The following is a 22260-nucleotide window of genomic DNA, read 5'->3' on the forward strand; positions in this document are numbered from 1 at the left end:
CTATGCTTAAAGTGTGAGTTAAAAGTAAGTTATCTCTGTGTGTTTTATTTAAAAAAAGGTTGAACTTGAAGGAAAGCAGTCAGTATGGTGAGTAAAAGCAGGAAGAATACAAACCATCGGGGACCATAGGGACATGTCTCTTCCTATTAGCAGTAATCTGGGGATGATTAATCCCCCTCTTTAAACATATATCTGCACGCAAGCGCTATTCCAAATTTTCGTATTCCTGACTCCCTTGAATGCATCAGACATGTTGGATCCCACCTCTATTCAAAGGTCCCATATTCTGCTCCTTTTCTGCAGTTTAATCTGGATCATTGATGTCTTCATGAAATGGTAGTAACATGTTTTGGTCCAAAAAGCCAATAAATCAAGCACAGCAGCATTGTTTTTAGGCTCTCATAGCCCCTCTGTTCAGAACGCTCTGATTTAGTGGGCGTGGCCTTCATAGGTAAATGAGTCACCGCTGATACTGTCCCGCTCTTCAGCATCACTGAGAGCGGCGCCACGAGCTCCGAGTGCACAATGTTTAGAAAACAGCAAAACTTGTTTACAGTAACATTACAGGCTGAAACAACAGGCTAACGGCAGCTAAAGTTAGCCTCCTGAAGCTAACACAGAGACAGGGGGGACACTGAGGAAAAGCTCTTCCATCTGCTCCACAGCACACAGCATTTAAAATACTCACATTTCCAGGGTCCCAGGTTTGTTGGAGGATGGTTGGTAATGCGCCTGGATTCAGGACCAGTTTATTCGCTAGCCCTCTGTTGGACTGTCCAAAGTTGGAAAAGCAGTCGGCCGTGAAGTGACTAGCACACACATGCACAGTTTTACTGAGTGTAGCTGGCACATTTCCTTGATTAATGAACTCTAGCCACTTAGTCTTGTCTTCTTCAGAGATGGATGGCTTGTGCATGGAACTATGTGGCTGTTTACAGCCAAAAACAGAGCAGTGATGGCTCTTCAACGTGGGCATTCTCTTCCCGCTGCTGGAAAAGGGAGTGGGCGGGTAGGAGGTTTGGGAGTATCTGCTGCGGTGGACCAATCAGGTCAGACTTGCTCCTGATTGGTCAAAAAAGAGAATCGCTGTCGTCAACAAATCCCCAAAATCCAAACAGCTCATTTAAGGTCAGGACTTTACATTTACAAGCACTACTAAGTACAGGTTTTGTCATTAAATGTCACATTTTGTGGGCTGGGAGGAAAGACAAAGACCCACAAATTTCACTAAAATACTTAATAAAGTGATTTTTGCTTAATATGGGACCTTTCAACAAACGAACACTGGAAAGTTGTTTTCTTCTCCATCCAGCACAGAACTTCCTCATGCTCCTGGTCTAATGTCTCTCATGGAGCTCTTTCTCAGACCTTAAATAAATCCATTAGCTGGAGGATGGAGAACCACGGGGGTGAGGACAGAATTAGCAGATTGTGAAACAACCAAAGATAACAGTTAGCTGAGCCTGAAGCTGAGCCTTCAGAGCAGGGTACCACAGCTGCTTGGTGAAAATTGCATGTCAGTGTTTTCACAGGATTTCAAGGCACAGCTGCATAAATTAAGATCGCAGCGTGTCGGGAAAAGACAAGAGAAGCAACCAAAAATCTCAATTCAAATCAGTGTCAACACTCATCACCTATTGTCTGACTATTTTATGCTGGTGGGAAAGATGGCCAACTTCCTCCAGTGCAACCAGCAGTTAGTGATCAACGGCTTCCAGTCCTTGAATGAGCTGCATGGTTCACCCTCTGATTCAGAAATGCACCATATGTCAGACTGAGAGTGAAGCAAAGTTCACACCTCCAGGTTTGTCTGCAAAAAAAGAGAACTGTTATTTTGTTTATGGTGAGTCATACTTTCACTGTGAATAGTAAGTTTCAGTGAACTCTGCATCCCAGTTTAGCTTTTATTAGCATTATTAGAATAGAATAGAATAGAATAGAATAGAATAGAATAGAATAGAATAGAATAGAATAGATAGAAAAGATATAATTTATCCCCAAGGGGAAACCAAGGGGTCACAGCAGCAATGAAGAAAGCAAAAGTAAGAAAGTGTATATAAAGTGCAAAAAGCTCCATAAGAAAATAGATGCTGACAGCTTGTCCATCATTCTCCAGTCAGCCAGCCTCCACCTCCACAGGGTCCAGGACTGAGCTTCTTCAGCAGTCTATTCAGTCTCTGTCTCCTGGATCCTGTCTGCTCACAGCAGGTGAAGTTCTTCCAATGTGGCGTAGGTGTCTGGGGTTGGCTCTGTTAGCCATGTCTCTGAATAGCATGATGCTACTCTGCCTTCTGGTATTCCCTCTGTTGCTGGGTTAGCACGGCTAGCTCGTCCATCTTATTGGTGATAGATCTTACGTTCCCATTAACGATGGATGGAAGGACAGGTCGATGTCGTCACTTCTTGGCTCTCACCTGAGAACCAGCACATCATCCTCACCTCCTTCTCCTCACCTTGTAGGGAAACATCAGGCCCTGCACCAGTTAGCATTGACATACTACAGGCTGCTAACAGCTTGTAAACAATGTGGCCATGGTTACATGTATAATCTCCAGACAAACACAGAAGCAAAAATAGTAAAAAATATCACTGAAGACACAAAAAGTTTATTGTCCATGACCGACAAATGAGCCATACAAAGTAATGCAACAGGTAGCCACAACCAACAGGGCGGCGCCTAGCAAAAATATCCTCACTAGATATTTTTTTTTTTTAGAGTTAATCTAAAGACATTTTGGAAGAATGCAGCCAGGAAAAAGTCACCAGTTTTCAAGGTCACCCTTTAAACCAAGACATTCGTCAATCTCTGATTGGCTTTTAAAATCTGTCTTCCTGTTTTACATCAAGCATTTTTGGAAACGGTTTTGCCTCTTGAACTTGTTTCAAATGTTGATTCAATAAATCCCTTTACCGTGTAATCCATTCCAATGCGAACTGCAGTATGGCTTCGGAGTCTTTGTTACTGCCCTCTACTGGTTTGGAGGTGTAGTTCTATTGCTTCTCTAAACATCATTAGCCTGATTTGCGTAATCTTCTCAGGACTTTCAACCTTAGTCTGCCACATGAAACATTTTGTTCCTATAGAGAAGAGAAGAGAAGAGAAGTTCCTGGAACTATAAGTCCCTGGGACTTCTGGGCCTGTTTGCACATCCAGTCATTGCACCAACTGAATGGATCAACCAAGAAAGCAAGGCAGGTGCAGGAAGTCACATGTCCAGGCGACTTCCTGGACAACCCCTATCCAACTATGTTTGCACATGCATACTTCTCTTACACAGAGATAGACAGGGTGAGTGGTAACTGTGTCACTGAAAAAATAGCTTTATATCTTGACATTATCAAACACTCCCTAAGTTCTCTTTGCATACTTTGTCTTTGACAGCAATGTATGAGCAACTTGTTCTCAATCTTTAAAACAGCCCAACAGGGGGTAAGAGCTTGTTATGGTGAGGTCTATTGCCATTACATCTAAAGCTCTGTTTGAGCAATACCCTGACCCATGTATAGTGCTTTTTTGTGTCCATTCCTGGTCCATTTTCATCCTAGATAACTGGACATCCATGCGTTCGCTAGATTAGAGTTGAGTTGGAACAACTCTGCGCATGTTTGAATTGTTTTATCTAGATTAAAAGCTTGGCACACCTTAATTTGATCACATTTTTGTAAGAGTCCACAAAAACAGTGGTGTTCAAGTCTCCGATCAGACTGATTTTAGTCAGCCCAAAGAAAAGCTCCCAACAACCAGACTTAAAGTACCCTCTATGACTAACTCTACCTCCAGGATGAGTCAGGCAATATTCGACAACAATAAAAGTCAGCCTGTCATCCATCAGTCTGCTCACTGTTAAACACCACTGAGGTAGTTGGTAGCTGGAGCTGGTTTCTCACAGTCAGAGCATGTGGTGACTCAGAGGACTCAGTAATGTTCAGTAATGGCTCATGAATACTTTCCTAAACGTCTCTGCTGCTCAGAGAGTCTGCTGCAGTGCTGAGGAGGTTCACACAGGTGAGAGGGACAGCGGGGGCACCCTCATTACCCATTACCCATTCTGTCACCCACCCCCTCCTCCCCCGTCTCTCCCATCATTTATTTATCCACGTCAGCCCTCAATTGCAGGCGGTGGTCCAGGGGCCAGGAGGCGGGCTCGGCTGACCTGAGGTTGGTCTGGCTAATGAACGACAGAGTGAAAGACCCCCCTCATGTTTATTTCCAGCTCTCACCCTGAGCAGGGGTCCCAGGAGGAGCCGAGGGACGAGGCTGCTGAATTCTAATCAGCACTTTGTAGTTTTAATACCCGTCGCCTGCTGCCGTTCTGACACTCTGCATACGAGGAGAGGAAGACAGCTAGGTGTGTCTTCTCAGGGAGCGATGGTGATGGTGGCGGTGCGTCTCAGGCTGACGTCCCCTGAAGGGAAAAGCAGGCAGACAGATCGGCCGTGAATCAAGTCCCTTCCTCGCCCGGCTAGGAAGCGAGCGTTTCACCCGTGCTGTAATGACGCCTCGCTTCGCAGTGTGGCCAATCCATTTGGAGCCACACGCTCCTGAAATTAAATGTCTCGCTCTGCATTCCAATTTATCCTCGCTCATCAGTCAGCTCAACGTGTGATGATTAAAACCTGCTTTTCATTTTTTATTTAAGGTTTTCATATTAATCTTTGATCTCATCTGCCTCCTTTGGCGACAGGACGCAACAGCAGCAAGTCGGTGAGGAAGTTTCTCCTGAAATCATACACGATCAACACAGAAACATCATCAGGAGAGACTTGGAGGAAGTTTGTTAACTGTAGTTACACTTTAAAGCAGGATTTAACACATTTACACCAAAATCTCACGAACTGAAACGCTTCGGATCAATTCGCTTCTTCGTTTGACCATTGCAAAACATTTCAGAAAGGATGGATAAAATTTTAGCTGTTAGCAATTGTTTCGAACTTTATGTTCTCCATCATGAAGAACAGAGAAAGAGCAGCCTCCTCTTCCTCCTCTGATCTACAGTTTTCCTCCTCCCAGCGTCAGGGGAAATGTGACGTGCCAGCTCTGTCAGAAACATTTCCTCAGCTCCCCTCCACTCCTCCTCTGTGATCTCTTCATCTTCGCTGACCTCTGCAGAGCTGTGTACATTGATGTGCGATGGACGAGAGGTGATGGTATGTCGCCGAGGGGAAGGGAGGCCGAAGAGGAGGAGGAGGAGTGATGAAGATTGAGCGATGGATGGTGATCTGAGCCAAACAGGCAGCTTGGTCTCATTTCTGAAACACAACAAGAGAAAAAATACTGCAGAAAAGTTTCATCAGCATGATTGTGTTTGAGCACAAACTCATTGAAGCTAATGTGACGAGCTGTAAAGTGAGTTTCCTGTTTCATGAAGAAGAACTGAGATCCAGCTGTGGATATAATTAGTATCAGTGCTGCTCTCTTCCCCACAGTGAGATGTCAAGATGTGATATTTATTTTTGATTCCTGCCACTCATTTGCTCGAAGAATTTATCAAACTGAACAGCGAAGACCAGCTGAAACCTCATTTTGGTCTTCAGAGTGGTTAAAAACAGCTCTCTGCTGTGTCCGCAGCTGCTAACAGGAACCAGCGTAAGTCAGAAAGTTCCTCTTCTGGCTGTGGGGTCTATATGAAAAAGCTAGTGTTTTTCTGGGATAAAGACTCCATTTCCCATGAGCACTTGCACCTACTGTTCTGAGGACGTGACTCTAAGATTTGTTTCAACACTACTTTCTTTGTTCAAGACAATTTTCCCCAGAATTAAACCGCTTCAGATTACCCAGAATGCACTTCTGTTCTTTAACCAGCCCAAAACCGCACATCACCCCACTTTTAATCTCTCTTCACTGACTTCCAGTAGCAGCTCCAATCAAAGTCAAAGCTCTTCTTCTGACTTACAAAATACTGACAAGAATGGCTCCTTCCTACCTGGGGTCCCTCATCCAGGTCTACACTCCTTCTCACCCACTACGCTCTGCTTGTGAAAGACGCCTGGTGCTCCCAGCCCAGCGTGGCTCCAAATCACGAGCCAGACTCTTCTCCTCTGTTGTTCCCAAATGGTGGAATGAATTACCTAACTCTGTACAATCCGCAGAGTCCCTTTCTACTTTAAGAGATGTCTGAAGACTCATCTGTTTAGGAAACACTTGGGCTCTTCAATAATTTTCAGCACTAATTACTGAATGTTGTTGAAGGTTGAAATTTATTGTTGCAGCAATATAAACTATGAAATGAAGCCAACCCGAGGACGCAGCCACATTTGCTTTGATGCCAGCTGTGAGTTTCCTTCCAAACAGCTACAGGGCGCCCGTTAGTCACATGATCTGAGCTGTGTCTCTGATTGGACAATCAAGCGATCCTAATAACTTCTAAACTTCCTAATTAGAAAAAGAAATCACTCACCGTACAGTGTTCACTGATAGTGAAATCAGCATTTCAGTCCCAAGCCTTTTTTTTTTTAACCAGGCTGTAAATATGTTTTTTAATCCCGTAAAAGTCTGTTTTTATGGCTGGGTGTGTACGTGACTTCCTGTCTTTCTGCAGCCAGCCTCAAGCGGATTCTCGATAAACAGCAACTTGTAGCACTTCTGTATAGTCAAAAGTACCAGGTACCGATTCACGTAGACTCAAAAGGTACCATGTTTAGGTACCTAAATGCATCCTTGTGACTGTGAGGGAGAGGAAGAGAAGGTGATTTACATGCTGGACATTAACGCAGCATTGCAAGGTTATATATTGAAGAATAAATACTTTAAATTGAAAAAATTATATATTTTATTATTAAAAAAACTGATACCACATAAACACAAAAAAGTACAGAAAATTGGTACCGTTGAGTACCGATACCAATTGCCAGATACTGGGCATCGGTACTGTATCATCTTAAATGTAAAAAGTACCCATCCCCACTGCTGAATGAAAATGTAGTTTGTTGCGTAGTTCAGTAGCCAGTTATATTTAGCTCTACTCACAGCCTGGTGCTCTGAAACATGTCTGTAACACGTCTGTAATGTTAGTGAATCCTACCTTGCTGTATGACCTTCCAGTGCTCGTCTACCAACTCCAACCTCACCAAGCAGAGCTAACGTAACCTCACTCCTCATTTTATTTATAGACTCTCAAGTTTGAACAGACCCCTGCAGAAAAACTGAGAAATAGCATTCAGAAAAAACTCATTTTGACACTGATAATCACATTTTAAGCGTATATCTACAAGTGAGACTTTTTCAAGATCACTTAGAAAGTCCTTACGGGGACTTTACAACAAAAGGATGGGGTGATTTGACCTGACACAAACGGGAACCTTAAAACTGATTTCCAAAGGAGGCCAAAGCAAAATCCGAAAGAAATCCCATGAAAATAAAAACCTTCAGATTAGTTTAAGAGACATCCTCACTCAGAAAGGAAGAAAACTAAACAAATAAACAAAAAAAAACTTTGAGCGTGATGGAAACTTCTCAGCAGTCCAAAGCTCCAGAAGAACATGGAAGCACCAGCAGTCCCTTAGCTCATGTCAGGTCCCGGTACTTTGGTTTGCCCACCTGTCATACTCAATACTAGCTCACTGTAGCATGTCGTGTTGTGTCATGCAGTGTCTTCCTGTGCTGTACCCTATTGTGTATCCATCCTACTCTATCTTATCATAGTGTAGCTTTAAAAAACCAACCAATGCTTCCTTACTCTTCTTGAAGTCCTCCTTTGTTCCTGGAGGCCCATCAACACCTGTTTAATGATTTAAAAAGCAAACAGCAGGTTTTTTACCTCAGTGATTTGTGCTCGGTAGTAAAAGTCCAGCCCTGATAGAGATCTCATACAGGAAATGTCAGAGCTTGGACTAAGTTGCGAGGGGATGTGAAATAATGGCTGCAGCTCATCCATCAGCTGGTTCTCATCAGCCGTCTGACAGGAGATGACAGGTCATCAACGCCGGGATCATCACCGGACCTGCAGCTGAAAGCTAATGTCTCCTGCAGCACCTTTATGCTAACAAACTAAACCTTAACGCTCAGAAACTTTTTACTCCAGAGTTTCTCAGGCAGGGTGTCCCAGCAGTGACTTTACTTTTTTCTCCAAAATGAAAACAGTTCAAACTGCATAAAGCCATCACAGTGGCGCCGTTATAAATGAGGTAAACAACAATGAAATAAGTCACCACGGTCTCCAGGGCCTCGTCAGCTTCAGATCTGAAACACAAACAGAAAACTGTTTTTCGAACTCATCTGACAGTTTGATCAGCTAACTTTGGGGAAAGTCATTTCAGGAGACAAAGTATCAGCTCATATTAATGCATCTAGAAAGCATTTGTGTATGTCAGCTGTATTTTGGAGCTTGAAGCGTCAAACATTTGGACAACCAGAGGAGAATGTCAGACATCAATCACAGAGAGAAAAAACCTGAGGGGGAGGAGATGGAGTCTTTCTGTCCCTGAAAAGTCCAAAAATGACATAAGGCCAAACTACAGAGGAGTTCACAGAGGACATGTGTGAGGATGATGGAAACAGAGATCAGAAAGTTCAAAAAATGTGTTTCACAGACAAGAAAGACTCATCAGCAACACTTTTGACTTTCTGTAAAATGTGAATCAGTATTTTTCTATTCCCCATGAGGTGAGTGGAGACATGTGTTCAGCTTTAGTTGAAGTGAAGATTCTTGTTTGCATCTTTTTCTTATTGAATCATATAGAGTCCCTTCTCCTCTTAGAAATCCTCCTGTACCTGCCTACCAACAAAAATGACACTTTGTCACCACCTAGTGGTCAAATCTGCTGCTCCATTTACATTGGGCCAGTTGTTCAAAGGTAATCCAGTTGGATATTGGTTACCAGATTGGATTAAATCCTGTAAATCAGTTGTTCAAAAGGGAAATAAAGATTTCAAAATAGGATTAAATCATGTAATCCAATCCTAGTTTTAATCTGGATCCAACCTTCAGTTTGTGTTGTTCAGAATTTTTTAGTAGTATTTGGACCACTTTGATCCAAAAACACAAGATTATCTTGATCCCAATAGTGGGCAGGATTTCAAGGAAGAAAGTGTAGTTAAACTTTATAATTGGTCAAATAAAACAACATTTATACAATTTATTGCCAATACTTTTATTTGTATTTTGCGCTTGACTTGTTTAACCATTATAAAGTATATAAAGTTAACTTGGGCTACCAATAAAGCCTTTCAGTATAGTAAAGTAAAAACAAAGAGAAACTGAAAGAGCAGAAGCTCAGATACTCTTGGCAAAAGAACAAATCAAGCAGATTAGTTTTGCTACCTCTTGGACATTTTGTCTCTCTTTGAACATTTCTGACTTTTTCAAAATATCCACTTAGTATTTTTTTATTTATATTTTTTATTCATTTGTTGTGGCTCAGATGAAGGGCCATAAAAGAAAATACAAATACAAGTGGATGTTTATGTTATTATTTATTTATTTAGTTATTTATTTTGATGGCTGAAATGCAAAATCTCTTATCTGCAAAATTCACTTTCTTGAGAAAACAAACAAAAAAATGCTGTTTTCTTGCAGGACGATATTTGTTAAGAATACTCAATGCATGGCACACTGATTTTAGACCATGTTACAATAGTGAAGTCAGCAAAACAGAATATTTTGCAGATAGGTTTTGCTTGTCATCATTTTCTAACTAACTAAACAAACAAACAAACAGACCAAAAAAAACTACAATGACCCCATGCTGGCTCTTCTACGTTGTGGCCTACATTACAATATGCTGTCTCATGTAGCCCACTACTAAACCACATTTTGAATTTTTTCCGCAATCTTGAAAAATGTATCCAGATCAGGGTGATCCAATCCAATGTTGCTTTGAAAAACTGGCATAAAACAAGAAATTTGATTTCCAAAATCTGGATCATTTTGATTCTGATTTAGGGGCCTTTTACACAACAACAGTTTTAGTGTGAAATGCAAAAGTTTTGTTGGGTTTTGGCCTCACGTTCTCACGAAAATGACGTTTCAGCCGACCAAAAACGCAAACTTTTGAAAACAGCCTCCAAAGTGGGCTGCCGACACCGTTGTTGTGTAAACAGTAAGCCGGCATTTTTGGTGGAAATGATGACATCACACCCCTGAATCTGCTGACTATCTTTCAACAAAATGTGCCACTCTTGAACTTAGTATTCCTCAATACACCAAATGACCAGCTCAACTCTACTTTGGTGGAGAGCTCCCAAAAGCGGTTCCTGGACAAGACAGTTATAGCACCACCTGCAGGCCTGACATGCTTACTACAGCATTATCAAGCCGTCAGCGTTTCCTTGTAAACGCAGATTTTTTTCACTGCGTTTTAGCGTTTTCATATGAAAAGATGTTGTTGAGTAAACGGGGCCTAAATTCTTTGAACAACTGGCCCTTTAAGATCCAGACTTACTGACTGATACTCAGCTGCAAAATGATTGGTTTGCAAAAAGAGGAAAAGAGGCTTACATAAAAAGAAATAAAGAGTGTTGAAATCATTATGGTCCATATGTTGTTGCTTCACCATCTTACCGCTTAAACTTGTGCTGAAGCAGCAACACAGGACAGCTACAGAGAAGGAAGGGGTGATGTATCGAGGGATTGTTGCGCGCGCAATTTAGGTGCAGAAGCACTGCAGAGTATAATGTTTTGTCAACAGATGTGGAGGAGTTAACCACCAAAAAACACTTTTTTTTTTTTACTTAATGCCATCACTTTGACGGACGGTAATGCTCCCAGGTTTGTGAAATAGCAGTGATTGGACAGAAGAGATCCAGCAAACTGGACAGATATTGAGTGGACAGACATTTTTAGCAGAGAAACCTAGCATGTACCCAGAGAGGAAGCTCAACTCTCACTCGATGCTCATGACTGCATTATCCATGGACACTTATCAGACTGTGACAGACCAGGATGTAAACATCGTTTCATTATATTCCCTAATTTTACTTTGGTTATAAAATCTGTGTCTGTTAATCATAACTTCTAGGTACAGCCCATTAACTGTCCATATGGAGTCCATGTTTGGTCAGAACCTCAGCCCGAACCGACTTTTTCATTAAATAAACGAAGTCAAATCTGTATTTTGAGTATTAGCAGTTATTTTTGCTTGTTTGCAGTCAAACCTGGTTAACTGATGTTGGATAAAGAATACACATTTTATTACACACGCAGACGTCGCTGGTGTATCAATGTAAAGTGTGACCCTGTTAACTGGTGACTCTCGGCCGTTAATCATGGCTGCTGTCGGTTGAAAGTCAACAGTTAGCATGGTCGCTATTAACGCCGAAACACCGGTTGCTCTGTAACGGTCGAAACTTGACAGAAGTTGCCTCTATCGTGTAATATTGTTTTTGACAGCTGTCCACAGAAAAACCGTTAATTTTGATACTTTTAACAAGTTGAATTTAGTGTTTAAAAAACGCTAACTCATCTACATGAATGGCGCTAAATGCTACTTCTGCGATCGAAGATGCGTGCGCATCTTTATGATGACGTAGACTGATAATCCCACTATAAAAACTTTATTAACATCACATATTCATCATGAACAGTTTAAAAACCTGAAGTCGCCTGTTTAAGTGCACAATCTTTTTTTTTTTTTTTTTAAGGAGTCAGAAGAGACAAACAATGCCCACGCTTCCATCAAGAGAGGATTTAGGAGTCAATACATGTAGATCTAATAATACGACCAAAATGTGACAAAATACATCCTTTAACTTCTTGTGGCGTCCAAAGTGTGTTTCAGTGTAAAAGACATCAGAAAAGAAATGTATCTAGGAGTATTTTTCCACCAACAGAGAGTCGAGATAATTAAAAAGAAACACATATAAACACACACTTTGATGATAGGGTGTCGGTCACATAAGCAGAATTTGGAAGATAGTATCAGCATGATTCTGTTGACTGCATACTGTCATTTAAGCTAAAGTAAAAAGCATTAGAGTGAACTGTATATCCTATTTTCCTGAGGATTCAACGAGACCAAGCTGTGAGTATAATTAGTAAGAGTGCTGTTCTCCTGCAGAGACAAATTATATACAAATCCTCACAGTCACTTTCTCCCAGCACATGACTCAAACATAAGTTTTCTTGTTCTTCAGAGTGCTTTCATGTTAAATGCAGCTCAGTCCAACGTCCTCAGTATGCTGGCAGTTATTAACACCAATCCCAGCGTGACGACAATCAAAGATATCCTTCTCCGATCCATCACAGTCCAAGTCATCCAACCAAATCTTTCCGGTGCCTACAGAGGGAGAAAAACACACACATGAGGACCATAACACCACACCGACGGTTTAAGAGAAGTTTTGAGTGCAGTGGAAAGTGAGTGTTTTAATCACAGAGGAGATGTGGAGGAAAATGTGGTGAGGATGCCTGCTATCGCCTTACCGTCGCCGGCTGTATAGAAAGAGGTGGCCCGCCCGAAGCCCAGCATCCTACAGACCACTGCGGCATCATTCATGTCAAAGTTGTCGTCACATATGGTGCCCCACGCCCCGTTGTGCATCACCTCCACACGCCCACGATTTTTCCCAGGCACGAGACGCACTGTCGCTGCAGAGACACAGAGGTACTAAGTTTGTTTTTTATCTCAGGTTTCAGTTTAGTTTAACCGTGAGAAAGTTTGACTTAAAGTTTAACTTCTTAAAAGAGCCACAGATAGATTCCCAAGAGCAGATTTTATTCTTTTTTGTAAAATTAAACTTGATTTTCTCAGTTGCTTTGCCCTAAACTGAAATAAATGAAGAAAACGTTGAGTCACCAAAAGCTGCATTTCTTCTTCTGGCCACTAGAGGCTGGCTTCAAAAATGAGTCAAACTCCATAGAGTTCCATGTTACAGTTTCTGGTTTTAGAGCAGATGAAAAAATGCTCACACCAAAGTAAGAAAAAGGAAACTGTTTGGGTGTGTTTCCCTTTTGTTTATCTTCATGAACAGCTGGAGGTGAGTTCTTCGAGACAGGTTACCATCCCTCCAGGTGATCTCATATTTCTATGCTCACAGTTTAGTTTCAGTGAATCATAACTTTTGAAAACCTCTAGTCTTTTTTTTTTTCTGCTCTCAGGTCAGTCCTCTGCACACTTACGCGTACTGTCTCCTTGCGCCCCTTTAGGTCCTGGTGGTCCAGGAGGACCTGTGAAGAAAAAACGTTCAGAGATATCTGTCAACCAAGCTACAAACACGGTCAACTTCAAAACATTTTGTCTGTTTTCAGTCCATTTGTAGACGTGTGATTCTGTAACTTAAAAACTCACCCTCAGTGCCGTTAAAGCCAGGAGGTCCAATCGGCCCTGATGGTACGATAACAACAGGAAGTTAGGTAACAAAAAAGTAAACAAATCCAAATGTATCAAAATAACCAGAGATAAAATCTTTGATATCAGTTTGAAATGGATAAACGTAGTTGTTTTTAAAAACACAGCAGCACAGATTTACAACACAATCAGATTTCTGGTTCTGTATAAAAAAAATAGGAGAAGCTTCTATCAGCATATTTTTATGATTAGGTGTTGATATACTGCAAAAAAAAACAAACAAAAAAACCCCTAAAATCTCGTCAAGTGTTTTTGTCTTAGTTTCAGTAGAAGATGTCTTTTTTGACTTAATATGAGCCACATTCACCTGACCAGTCCAAAAATGTCTTATTTCAAGTTATTTAAATTCAAATTTAAGGTCTGAATTGCTTGTAGCTAGTAAAAGCAATCAAGCAAATTTTCTTTTTCCATCGGCAGATTATTTTTTACTTGTTACAAACAACTCAGATCTCATTTTGTCTTTAAATAACTTGAAACAAGACATTTTCTGGACTAACCAGTTGAATGTGGCTCATATTGAGTATAACAGGACAAATATTACTTAATATAAAAACTCTTGATAAGAGTTCAGTTTTTTTGCAGTGTGGGTGTTAAAGAGTGGCAGCTCACCCTGAGGTCCTGGTTGACCGTCATTTCCTCGATCTCCCTTTAACCCACGCATCCCAGGAGACCCTTGAACTCCTGGTTGTACACATCAAAGACATTTCAGTGTTTTTAATTTCTCAAATAAGCACACAAAGGTTGTTCTCAGTGAAGGATAGCTAGTTGTTGCTCCAGATTTCTCTGCTCCTCAAACCGAACACCAGCATGTGTGTTTGCTAGCTTTAGCTTAGCATGAGAAAAAAATGGTTTCTGTACGCTAAAAATCAAAGAGGTGTGTTGTCAGGTACCTGAAAGACCGATTTCCCCCCTCTGTCCTTTGTCTCCCTGTGGCCCTGCAATCCAAAAACACAGAAAGGACACAGTAAAGCTTGGTAATATAAAGATGTGGTGTGTGTATAACGTCAGGGACATTATCAGGGTTCAGTTGAAGTTTTTTAAAGTTTGCTTTAAATTTTTGTCAAACTTACCTTCCACTCCACGGTCTCCTTTTTCTCCCTTTGAACCTGGTCCTTGATTACCTAGTATATCCAAAGAAGGACAACAAGGGTCGCAGGGTTCAATTGCTGTAAGTCATGTTTTATAACTTTGTTTAAATTAAACATAATGTGAAACAGACCCTCAATTCACACCTAAAAGCATGAACACTAAAAGAAAAATGTAAAACACCTTGGTTTGACAATATCAAAATCGGGATTCTTAGTCAGAAAAATGCTTTTTTTTTTTCAAATTCTATTTCTTCATTTCAGTCTTTGTCATTGCTAGGCGCTGCCCTGTTGGCCATGGCTGCCTTGTGTAGCAGCTCTCTCTTCTTTGTCCGTTTCTTGTAATTTTTTTGTCTCTTTTTCGGAATCTTTGTATTTGGAGTGGGTCATTACTTTGTATGGCTCATTTGTTGGTCATAGACACCAAACTTTTTGTGGCTTCAGCGATATTTTTACTACTTTTCTCCTGTGTTTGTCTTGAGATCCTACATATAACCATGGCTGCATTGTTTACATGTGAACTTGGCTGTTTGCAGCCTGTAGCATGTCTATGCTAACTGGTGAAAGGCCGGATGTTTCCCACAAGGTGAGAAGAAGGAGGTGAGTACAACGTGCTGGTTCTCAGGTGTGAGCTAAGAAGTGACGACATCAACCTGTTCTTCCATCCATCGTTATTGGGAACACAAGATCTATCTCCAATAAGATGGACGAGCTAGCTGTGCTAACCCAGCAACAGAGGGAATAGCGGAAGGCAGAGTAGCACCATGCTATTCACAGACATGGCAAACAGAGCTAACACAGGATCCAGGAGACAGAGACTGAGACTGAACAGACTGCTGAAGAAGCTCAGTCCTGGACCCTGTGGAGGTGGAGGCTGGCTGACTGGACAATGATGGACAAGCTGTCAGCATCTATTTTCTTATGGACCTTTTTTACACTTTCTATACACTTTCTTACTTTTGTTTTCTTGATTGCTGCTGTGACTCCTGAATTCCCCCTCTGTTATAAATTTTTTTCTATTCTTTTTTATTCTATTGTTGTTTATAAACTAGATTGAAAAAAAGTTTCCACTTTTTCCAGCAGAGGGTGAAATGTTTCTCTCTGACTCACGTGTTCTGCATTTTATGGGAAAACATGGCTCCTGATATGGTCTGTAGACAATATAATCATCATTTAATTTTCCACATGGTCTGGTGTTCAAAAACTAAACTAAAAACTGTAAATATCCAAGAATCTCAATTTAAATCGAATTGTTACCCCAAAAATCACAATAGTATTGAATCGTGAGAGTAGCATATCATCCCAGCCCTACAACATACTGTTCTGCTTTTCTCATCTCACTGAAGTCGTCTCTTTGGAAATCATGTAAATCATCTTAAAGCTTCTTTTTAATGATTTTTTTTTTTACAGTATTTTTTTTCTGCAAACAAGCTTTAGAATGTCTGTTTACCACTCATCTCATGAGTCAGCTGTTTCCAGAAGTTAAAGGAGGAAGAGAAACTGAAGAAGGCATGAAACCTGCTGATATGTGTAATCTGTCCAGGATCAAAATCACACAACAAAGTATTTTCACTGAGTCTGCAACATGATGTGAAACCAGGGTGGGTCTCTCTAAGAAAATATATTGGGTCCCATCATGAGACAGTCTGATTCACAGTATGAGGAACTTATTTACATTTGCCTGAACATGTTTTGCCTAGACTTCAAATTAACTGGTAAAGACTAATTTAAGATACAGAGACCAATCAGAGAGCTTACCCGGTTGTCCAGGAGATCCAGTGGGTCCAATTGAGCCTGAAATATTGGTACAATGATGAGCCCGAGCATGAAGCAGGCAAAGTAGAAATCTCACATCTTTGGCTTCCTTGTTAATGACTCAAATTTGATCACTTTGTGTCTTTAAGAACTTACCAGCATCTCCTTTCTCCCCTTTGAGTCCCATGTCTCCTTTTGGACCAGCAACCCCACTGTCACCTGAAAACCAAAGAGCAGGTAAGTGATCCCCCTCCTGATCAGCCGGGGTCAGACGAGGCTGACCTGTGATTTCTGCCTCAGACTCAGTGATTTGTGCTCGGCAGTTAAAGTCCAGCCCTGATAGAGACCTCATACAGGAAATGTCAGAGCTTGGACTAAGTTGTGAGGGGATGTGAAATAATGGCTGCAGCTCATCCATCAGCTGGTTCTCATCAGCCGTCTGACAGGAGACGACAGGTCATCAACGCCGGGATCATCACCGGACCTGCAGCGGAAAGCTAATGTCTCCTGCAGCATGTGTGCACCTTTATGCTAACGAGATTAACTTTCACGCAGAGAAACTCGGGTCATTTTCCAGCATGTCGGATTAAGATTCAGCAAAAAGATTAAAGTCTCTGTCTGTGTGACTCAGGTATCAAATTTTAAAGGTCCCATATTATGCAAAAATCACTTAATTAAGTCTTTTAGTGAAATTTGTGGGTCTTTGGCTTTCCACCCAGTCCACAAAATGTGATATTTAATGACCAAACCTGTACTTAGTAGAGCTTGTGAATGTAAAATCCTGACCTAAAACGAGCTGTTTGGATTTTGGGGATTTGCAGACGTCAGCAATTTCCTTTTTTGACCAATCAGGAGCAAGTCTTACCTGATTGGTCCACCAGAGCAGATACCCCAAACCTCCTTTCCAGCTGGAGAGGAGAATGCCAAAGTTGAAGAGCCATCACTGCTCTGTTTTTGCCTGTAAACAGCCACATAGTTCCATGCACAAGCTTCCCCTCCCCAGAAGAAGACAAGACTAAGTGGCTAGAGTTCATTTATCAAGGAAATGTTCCAGCTACACTCAGTAAAACTGTGCATGTGTGTGCTAGTCACTTCACGGCCGACTGCTTTTCCAACTTTGGACAGTACAACAGAGGGCTAGAGAATAGACTGGTCCTGAATCCAGGCGCATTACCAACCATCCACCAACAAACCTGGGACCCTGGAAATGTGAGTATTTTAAATGCTGTGTGCTGTGGAGCAGATGTAAGAGCTTTTCCTCAGTGTCCCCCCTGTCTCTGTGTTAGCTTCGGGATGCTAACTTTAGCTGCGGTTAGCCTGTTGTTTTAGCCTGTAATGTTACGTTAAACGAGCTTCGCTGTTTTCTAAACATTGTGCACTCGGAGCTCGTGGTGCCGCTCTCAGTGACGCGGAGGAGCGGGACGGTATCAGCGATGGCTCATTTACATATGAAGGCCACGCCCACTAAATCAGAACGTTCTGAACAGAGGGGCTATGAGAGCCTGGAAACAATGCTGCTGTGCTTGATTTATTGGCTTTTTGGACCAAACATTTTACTACCATTTCATGGAGACATCAATGATCCATATTAAACTGCAGAAAAGGAGCAGAATATGGGACCTTTAACAGAAAAAAACCCCACCAAGGTGGACTCACCCTTGGGCCCTTTCTGTCCTGGAAGTCCTGGTGCCCCTCCTGGACCAGGGGGACCTGGGGATTAACACACACACATTCCCACAGTTAAAAGACAAACCCACATTATAAATAATCATCTCTTTACTGCAAAACTGAAATCTTATCAAGTGATTTTGTCTTATTTTCAGTTAAAAAAAAGGCTTTTTAGCCTTAATATGAGCCACAGACAAAAACAACACATGAATTGCTTGTAAAAAAGTTAAACAAAAAAATCTGCCAATGGAACAAAAGAAAAGTTTCTTGTATTAAGACATTATTCTAGTTTTGGGCAAATTTTCGAGCACATTTCACTTGTTCCATTGGCTGATTTTTTTTTACTTGTTACATTTCAGACCTCAGATTTGTCTTCAAACAACTTGAAACAAGACATTTTTCTGGACTGATAAGTTGAATGTGGCTCATATCAAGTTTACTAAGACAACTTTTCCTTAAAATAAGACAAAAACACTTGACAAGATTTCTGTTTTTTGCTGTATTGGATCTCAGAGCTGGTCTTGTGGCACCTGGTTTGAGGCTGATGTTGCTCACTTTTCCCTCCAGCCTCAGGGTGCTGGTGTTGAGCAGGTTCACGTTGGACGTCAGCCGGTGCATCTGATCCTCGCACAGACTGTTGACCTGCATTACATCCAACATGTTAATAACACTGCATCATATCAAAGAGTTTTTATTTAACTTCAGAACAGTTGCAAGAAAAACCTGAACTCTATCCAAACTGAGAGCGTGTATTAGCTATAAACAGCAGGAGGACCTTGGTCTGCAGGGCCCACAGGTTCCCCTTCAGGGTCTTTGTCTCCTGACTGTTGTTGCGCAGAAGCGTCTCAAAGCTTAAATCTTCCACTTTCCCGTCTGGAGTGATGAAATTGGACGTTAGCTTCGCTGTCCGAGGGTCAGAAAGTGCCGACTCCAATTTGAAAACTGTGACAGAATAAATATTCAAAATAAGACCACCATTGAGGTGCAATTCATGCGCTAGTACTTCTTTAAATCTTATGTAATTATAAATTTGAGCATAAATTAAACCATCTGCGTACAGTGGTACCTTTATAAATGAGAAAAGCATTAAGGGCGGTTTGCAGGATGAGGTAAACAACGATAAAATAAAAACACCACGGTCTCCTGGGCCTCGCCGGCTTCAGATCTGAAACACAAAGAAAAGTCGTTTTTCAGGGTGAACAGTGATCAGCTGACTTTAGGGAAAGTCATTTCAGGATACGGGAAGTTTCATCTCATATAAAACAGATTAAGATTATTCAGATTCCTCCTCCTCCTCAGCCTCTTCTGTCTCTGCCATAAACTGATGGACAGCATGCTTTTCTTTCAGAGAGCTATAAAATCACTTCCTCTGTCCTAAAAAGAGCCTCGTCTCAACATGCCCGAAAATCAAATTTACTGGAATAAAGACCAAAATGTCTGCATGCTATCTCACTCATCTGGTTTCAGATCCCCTTTCTGCTCATGCTGGACTCATGACTCACTGTTAAATAGAGCCACAGAGGAAATGACGCTGCTTAATGACCAGTAACAATATGTGCAAAAAAAAAAAACTGCTGATCACATCTGGTGGCAACATCTGTGACCTTTGCTCTGACAAAATATTAGAGAACATGTAGATTTTGGCAGCAGCATCACCTGACAGTGTCAAAGGTCAACGTGCATGATGAGCTTTCTTAAAATATCACTCATAAAAAAAATTAAAAAACAAGTTCTTGATTAAAAAATTCCCTTATATAACTTCTTCTGAAGACATGAACTCATGTGTGTTCTTATTTTAATGTGTTAAATCTTTTTTTATCTAGTAAAGCCTTTCTGATCCCGCCTCCCTCTCAGAGAACATGCTGTTCCTAAAAGTTTTGCACTTTGCTGCCATCTAGTGGTCAGGCCTGTTTAATGTTTCAACCTCTGGTGTTTGATTTGTATTTTCAGGACTGATACAATAAAGAAAAAGTCAAAGTATACCTGTTTAAAGCTGATGTTAATGTTGGGCCATAGGGTTTTGAGAATGAGTGATTCAGACTACGAGATCAGAAAGTAGTAAATGTTATTCAGTGTAACAAATGTTTCTTAATCTGTTATTTTTTTCCAGTTAAAGGTCATGAAAACACATTTTGCTTTAAAGCAAGGGCCACCATCTGTTCACTTCCATGCTTCATGCTCTTATTCAGCTACAGAACTACCAGGCTGTACAGAGAGGCGCCATGAATCAGGAGTCATGGACTCCACGAGTGCTACGCTGACTTGTTCAATGATTTTCCATGGAGACTTCTTAAGTTAAACTCAGATGGATTTGACTTAGACTCAAGGTTTAGTGAGTTAAGCGACAGAATATAAAATCTGAACCAATTTTGATGACCTCTGGCTGAAATTATCTGTTCAAGTTTGACATGATTTGGCAAATAAATCAGGTAAAATGTATTGATACATATTTTTTAATACCACATCTGTTTCACTATGAAATGTGGTGAGATGAATCAGACTATTGGAGGTTTGATCAGATCAATAAACAAATAAAAATAATAAAATAATACAACATAAAATAATAAATAAATAAATAAAAATGAATAAAATATTTAAGCCAATTGAGTTCTGAGATATAATCACACAATAATGTGGATCACTTCAGTCCTTATATATATATATATATATATATATATATATATATATATATATATATATATATATATATATATATATATATATATATATATATATATATATATATATATATATATATAAGAGGTTACTCTTATATATATAAGATATATATATATATATATATATATATATATATATATATATATATATATATATAAGATATATATATATATATATATATATATATATATATATATATATATATATATATATATATATATATATATATATATATATATAGTTTCTGTCTGTTTATAAGAGTTGGATATAATTTCACTTTTATTTTGAAGTTTTTCTTTTTTTTCTTTTTTCTTTTTTTGGTACAGGAATAAAAGTTAGTCTGTTTTTATTTTATTTTGTTTATTTGGTACAAGAATAAAAGTTAACCTGCTTTTATTGATTTTTTTTTTCTTTCTTTTCTTTCTTTCTTTTTTTTTCCCAACGACTCTAAAAGCTGACAAAGAACAGAATGGTTTCTTTTGTTAGTTTGTTAGTTTTACTTTTGTTGTTGAACATTCTTTTAAGGATAGATCAGCTGGTGGAATTGTTTCAATATGTGAAAGGAGAATATAAAACATACATTACGCATGATAAACTCTGTAACCCCTTCCGCACACATCTATCCTCTGAACCGCGACTTTCCTCCACTTTCCTCGTTAACCTCTAAAGTTAATGGAGATTTTGCACCACAGGGACTCTCATTTGTAGACATCATTGTTTTACCTTTTTATAGGCTAAACGTGATGGTGAGCACAGCTGAGATGAGTCGTCACGTGGCGTGGGCGTTTTTGTGAACAGGAGACCACATGTGAAACAGAGTGTTCCCTCAAACTCTGTCCTGTTGGAGTAAAAGTGATGTCCTGCGTTTCATGTGGTGTCAGGAGCATTTTAAACGCTTTTCCTCAAACCTTACAGCGTTTTTTGGGGTCTGCTTCAGTCGTTTTCTCGCGTCTTTGTTGACATGCAGCGTCACATGTGACGTAACACAACGCAGCTCATGGTAGATGATAAAACTTTACGCACTCTGTGGTTTAAACCTGGGTTATCGGTTCCTCCACTGTCAGGAACCCATTGACAGAAGCTAAATTCAAGTGTCCTACCGACCCCATGAATCCTGGGAATATGCCCACCCCTCCAGTTTACTCACCATCAGGCTCAAAGCTGTACAGATCACTCCTGCTGAGCGACATCTCAAATAACGGGTTGTTCTGGGTGAAAGAGACTCGGTCCCTTGGGTCCACTGCTGACTCCATGCTGTGCACAGCCCAGACTCACCTTCTCTTCTCTTTTCAGGAAACTTTTATAACACGAGGAGGCAGGACATGATGTTTGGAAATAGAATCAGAAACCCAGATTGCAACAGAGCAGGCAGGGGAAAGATCCCCATTGACTTGTATGACAGTGGGAGGGGTGACTGTAAGAGGTTTGCAGCTGAGGCGGCTAAAAACCAGCAGCAGGACGGTTTGGAGAAAGAGGAAGTGTTGGATGCTTGCAAAACAGACAATTTTTCAAATACAGTCAGTGGCTCTGAGTGGTTGTTGGTTTAACTTGTGCCAAAGTTGATGCAGTCCAGTAAAGCTATCAAAAACCAAGCCTCACATCAGAGTGGACACACCGGCACTGACAGAAACATGGCATTGGACTGTAACAAGACATCAAACTGACAGCTGGAGACTCATCACAGTTCCCATTCAAATCTAGCTCCCCAGAAAACATTATATGTTCCTTTCACCACCTCGTCACTATACATGAGCCATCTTCTTCCCTTGCTCACAACTCAAGATCTTAA

General features: G+C 40.6%; 1 protein-coding gene across 1 annotated transcript; it reads right to left on the bottom strand.

Annotated features, from left to right (window-relative positions):
- Window positions 1–11481: 11481 nt before the first annotated feature.
- Window positions 11482–21840, bottom strand: marco (macrophage receptor with collagenous structure). Its single transcript, XM_074694969.1, has 14 exons — window positions 21619–21840; window positions 18859–18957; window positions 18568–18734; window positions 18323–18434; window positions 17781–17834; window positions 16281–16343; window positions 16128–16163; window positions 14355–14405; window positions 14175–14219; window positions 13894–13965; window positions 13225–13260; window positions 13056–13103; window positions 12360–12524; window positions 11482–12213 (listed from the first exon to the last, which is right to left on the bottom strand). Exons 1-14 carry the CDS (start codon window positions 21722–21724, stop codon window positions 12083–12085), a joined length of 1185 nt encoding a protein of 394 aa, XP_074551070.1. The 5' UTR covers window positions 21725–21840; the 3' UTR covers window positions 11482–12082.
- Between the last annotated feature and the right edge of the window lie 420 nt (window positions 21841–22260).

The sequence above is a fragment of the Halichoeres trimaculatus genome, unplaced genomic scaffold, assembly GCF_033239565.1.
Source record: "Halichoeres trimaculatus isolate MK-OKI-2021-1 unplaced genomic scaffold, fHalTri1.1 fHalTri1_scaffold_19, whole genome shotgun sequence".
Taxonomy (NCBI): domain Eukaryota; kingdom Metazoa; phylum Chordata; class Actinopteri; order Labriformes; family Labridae; genus Halichoeres; species Halichoeres trimaculatus.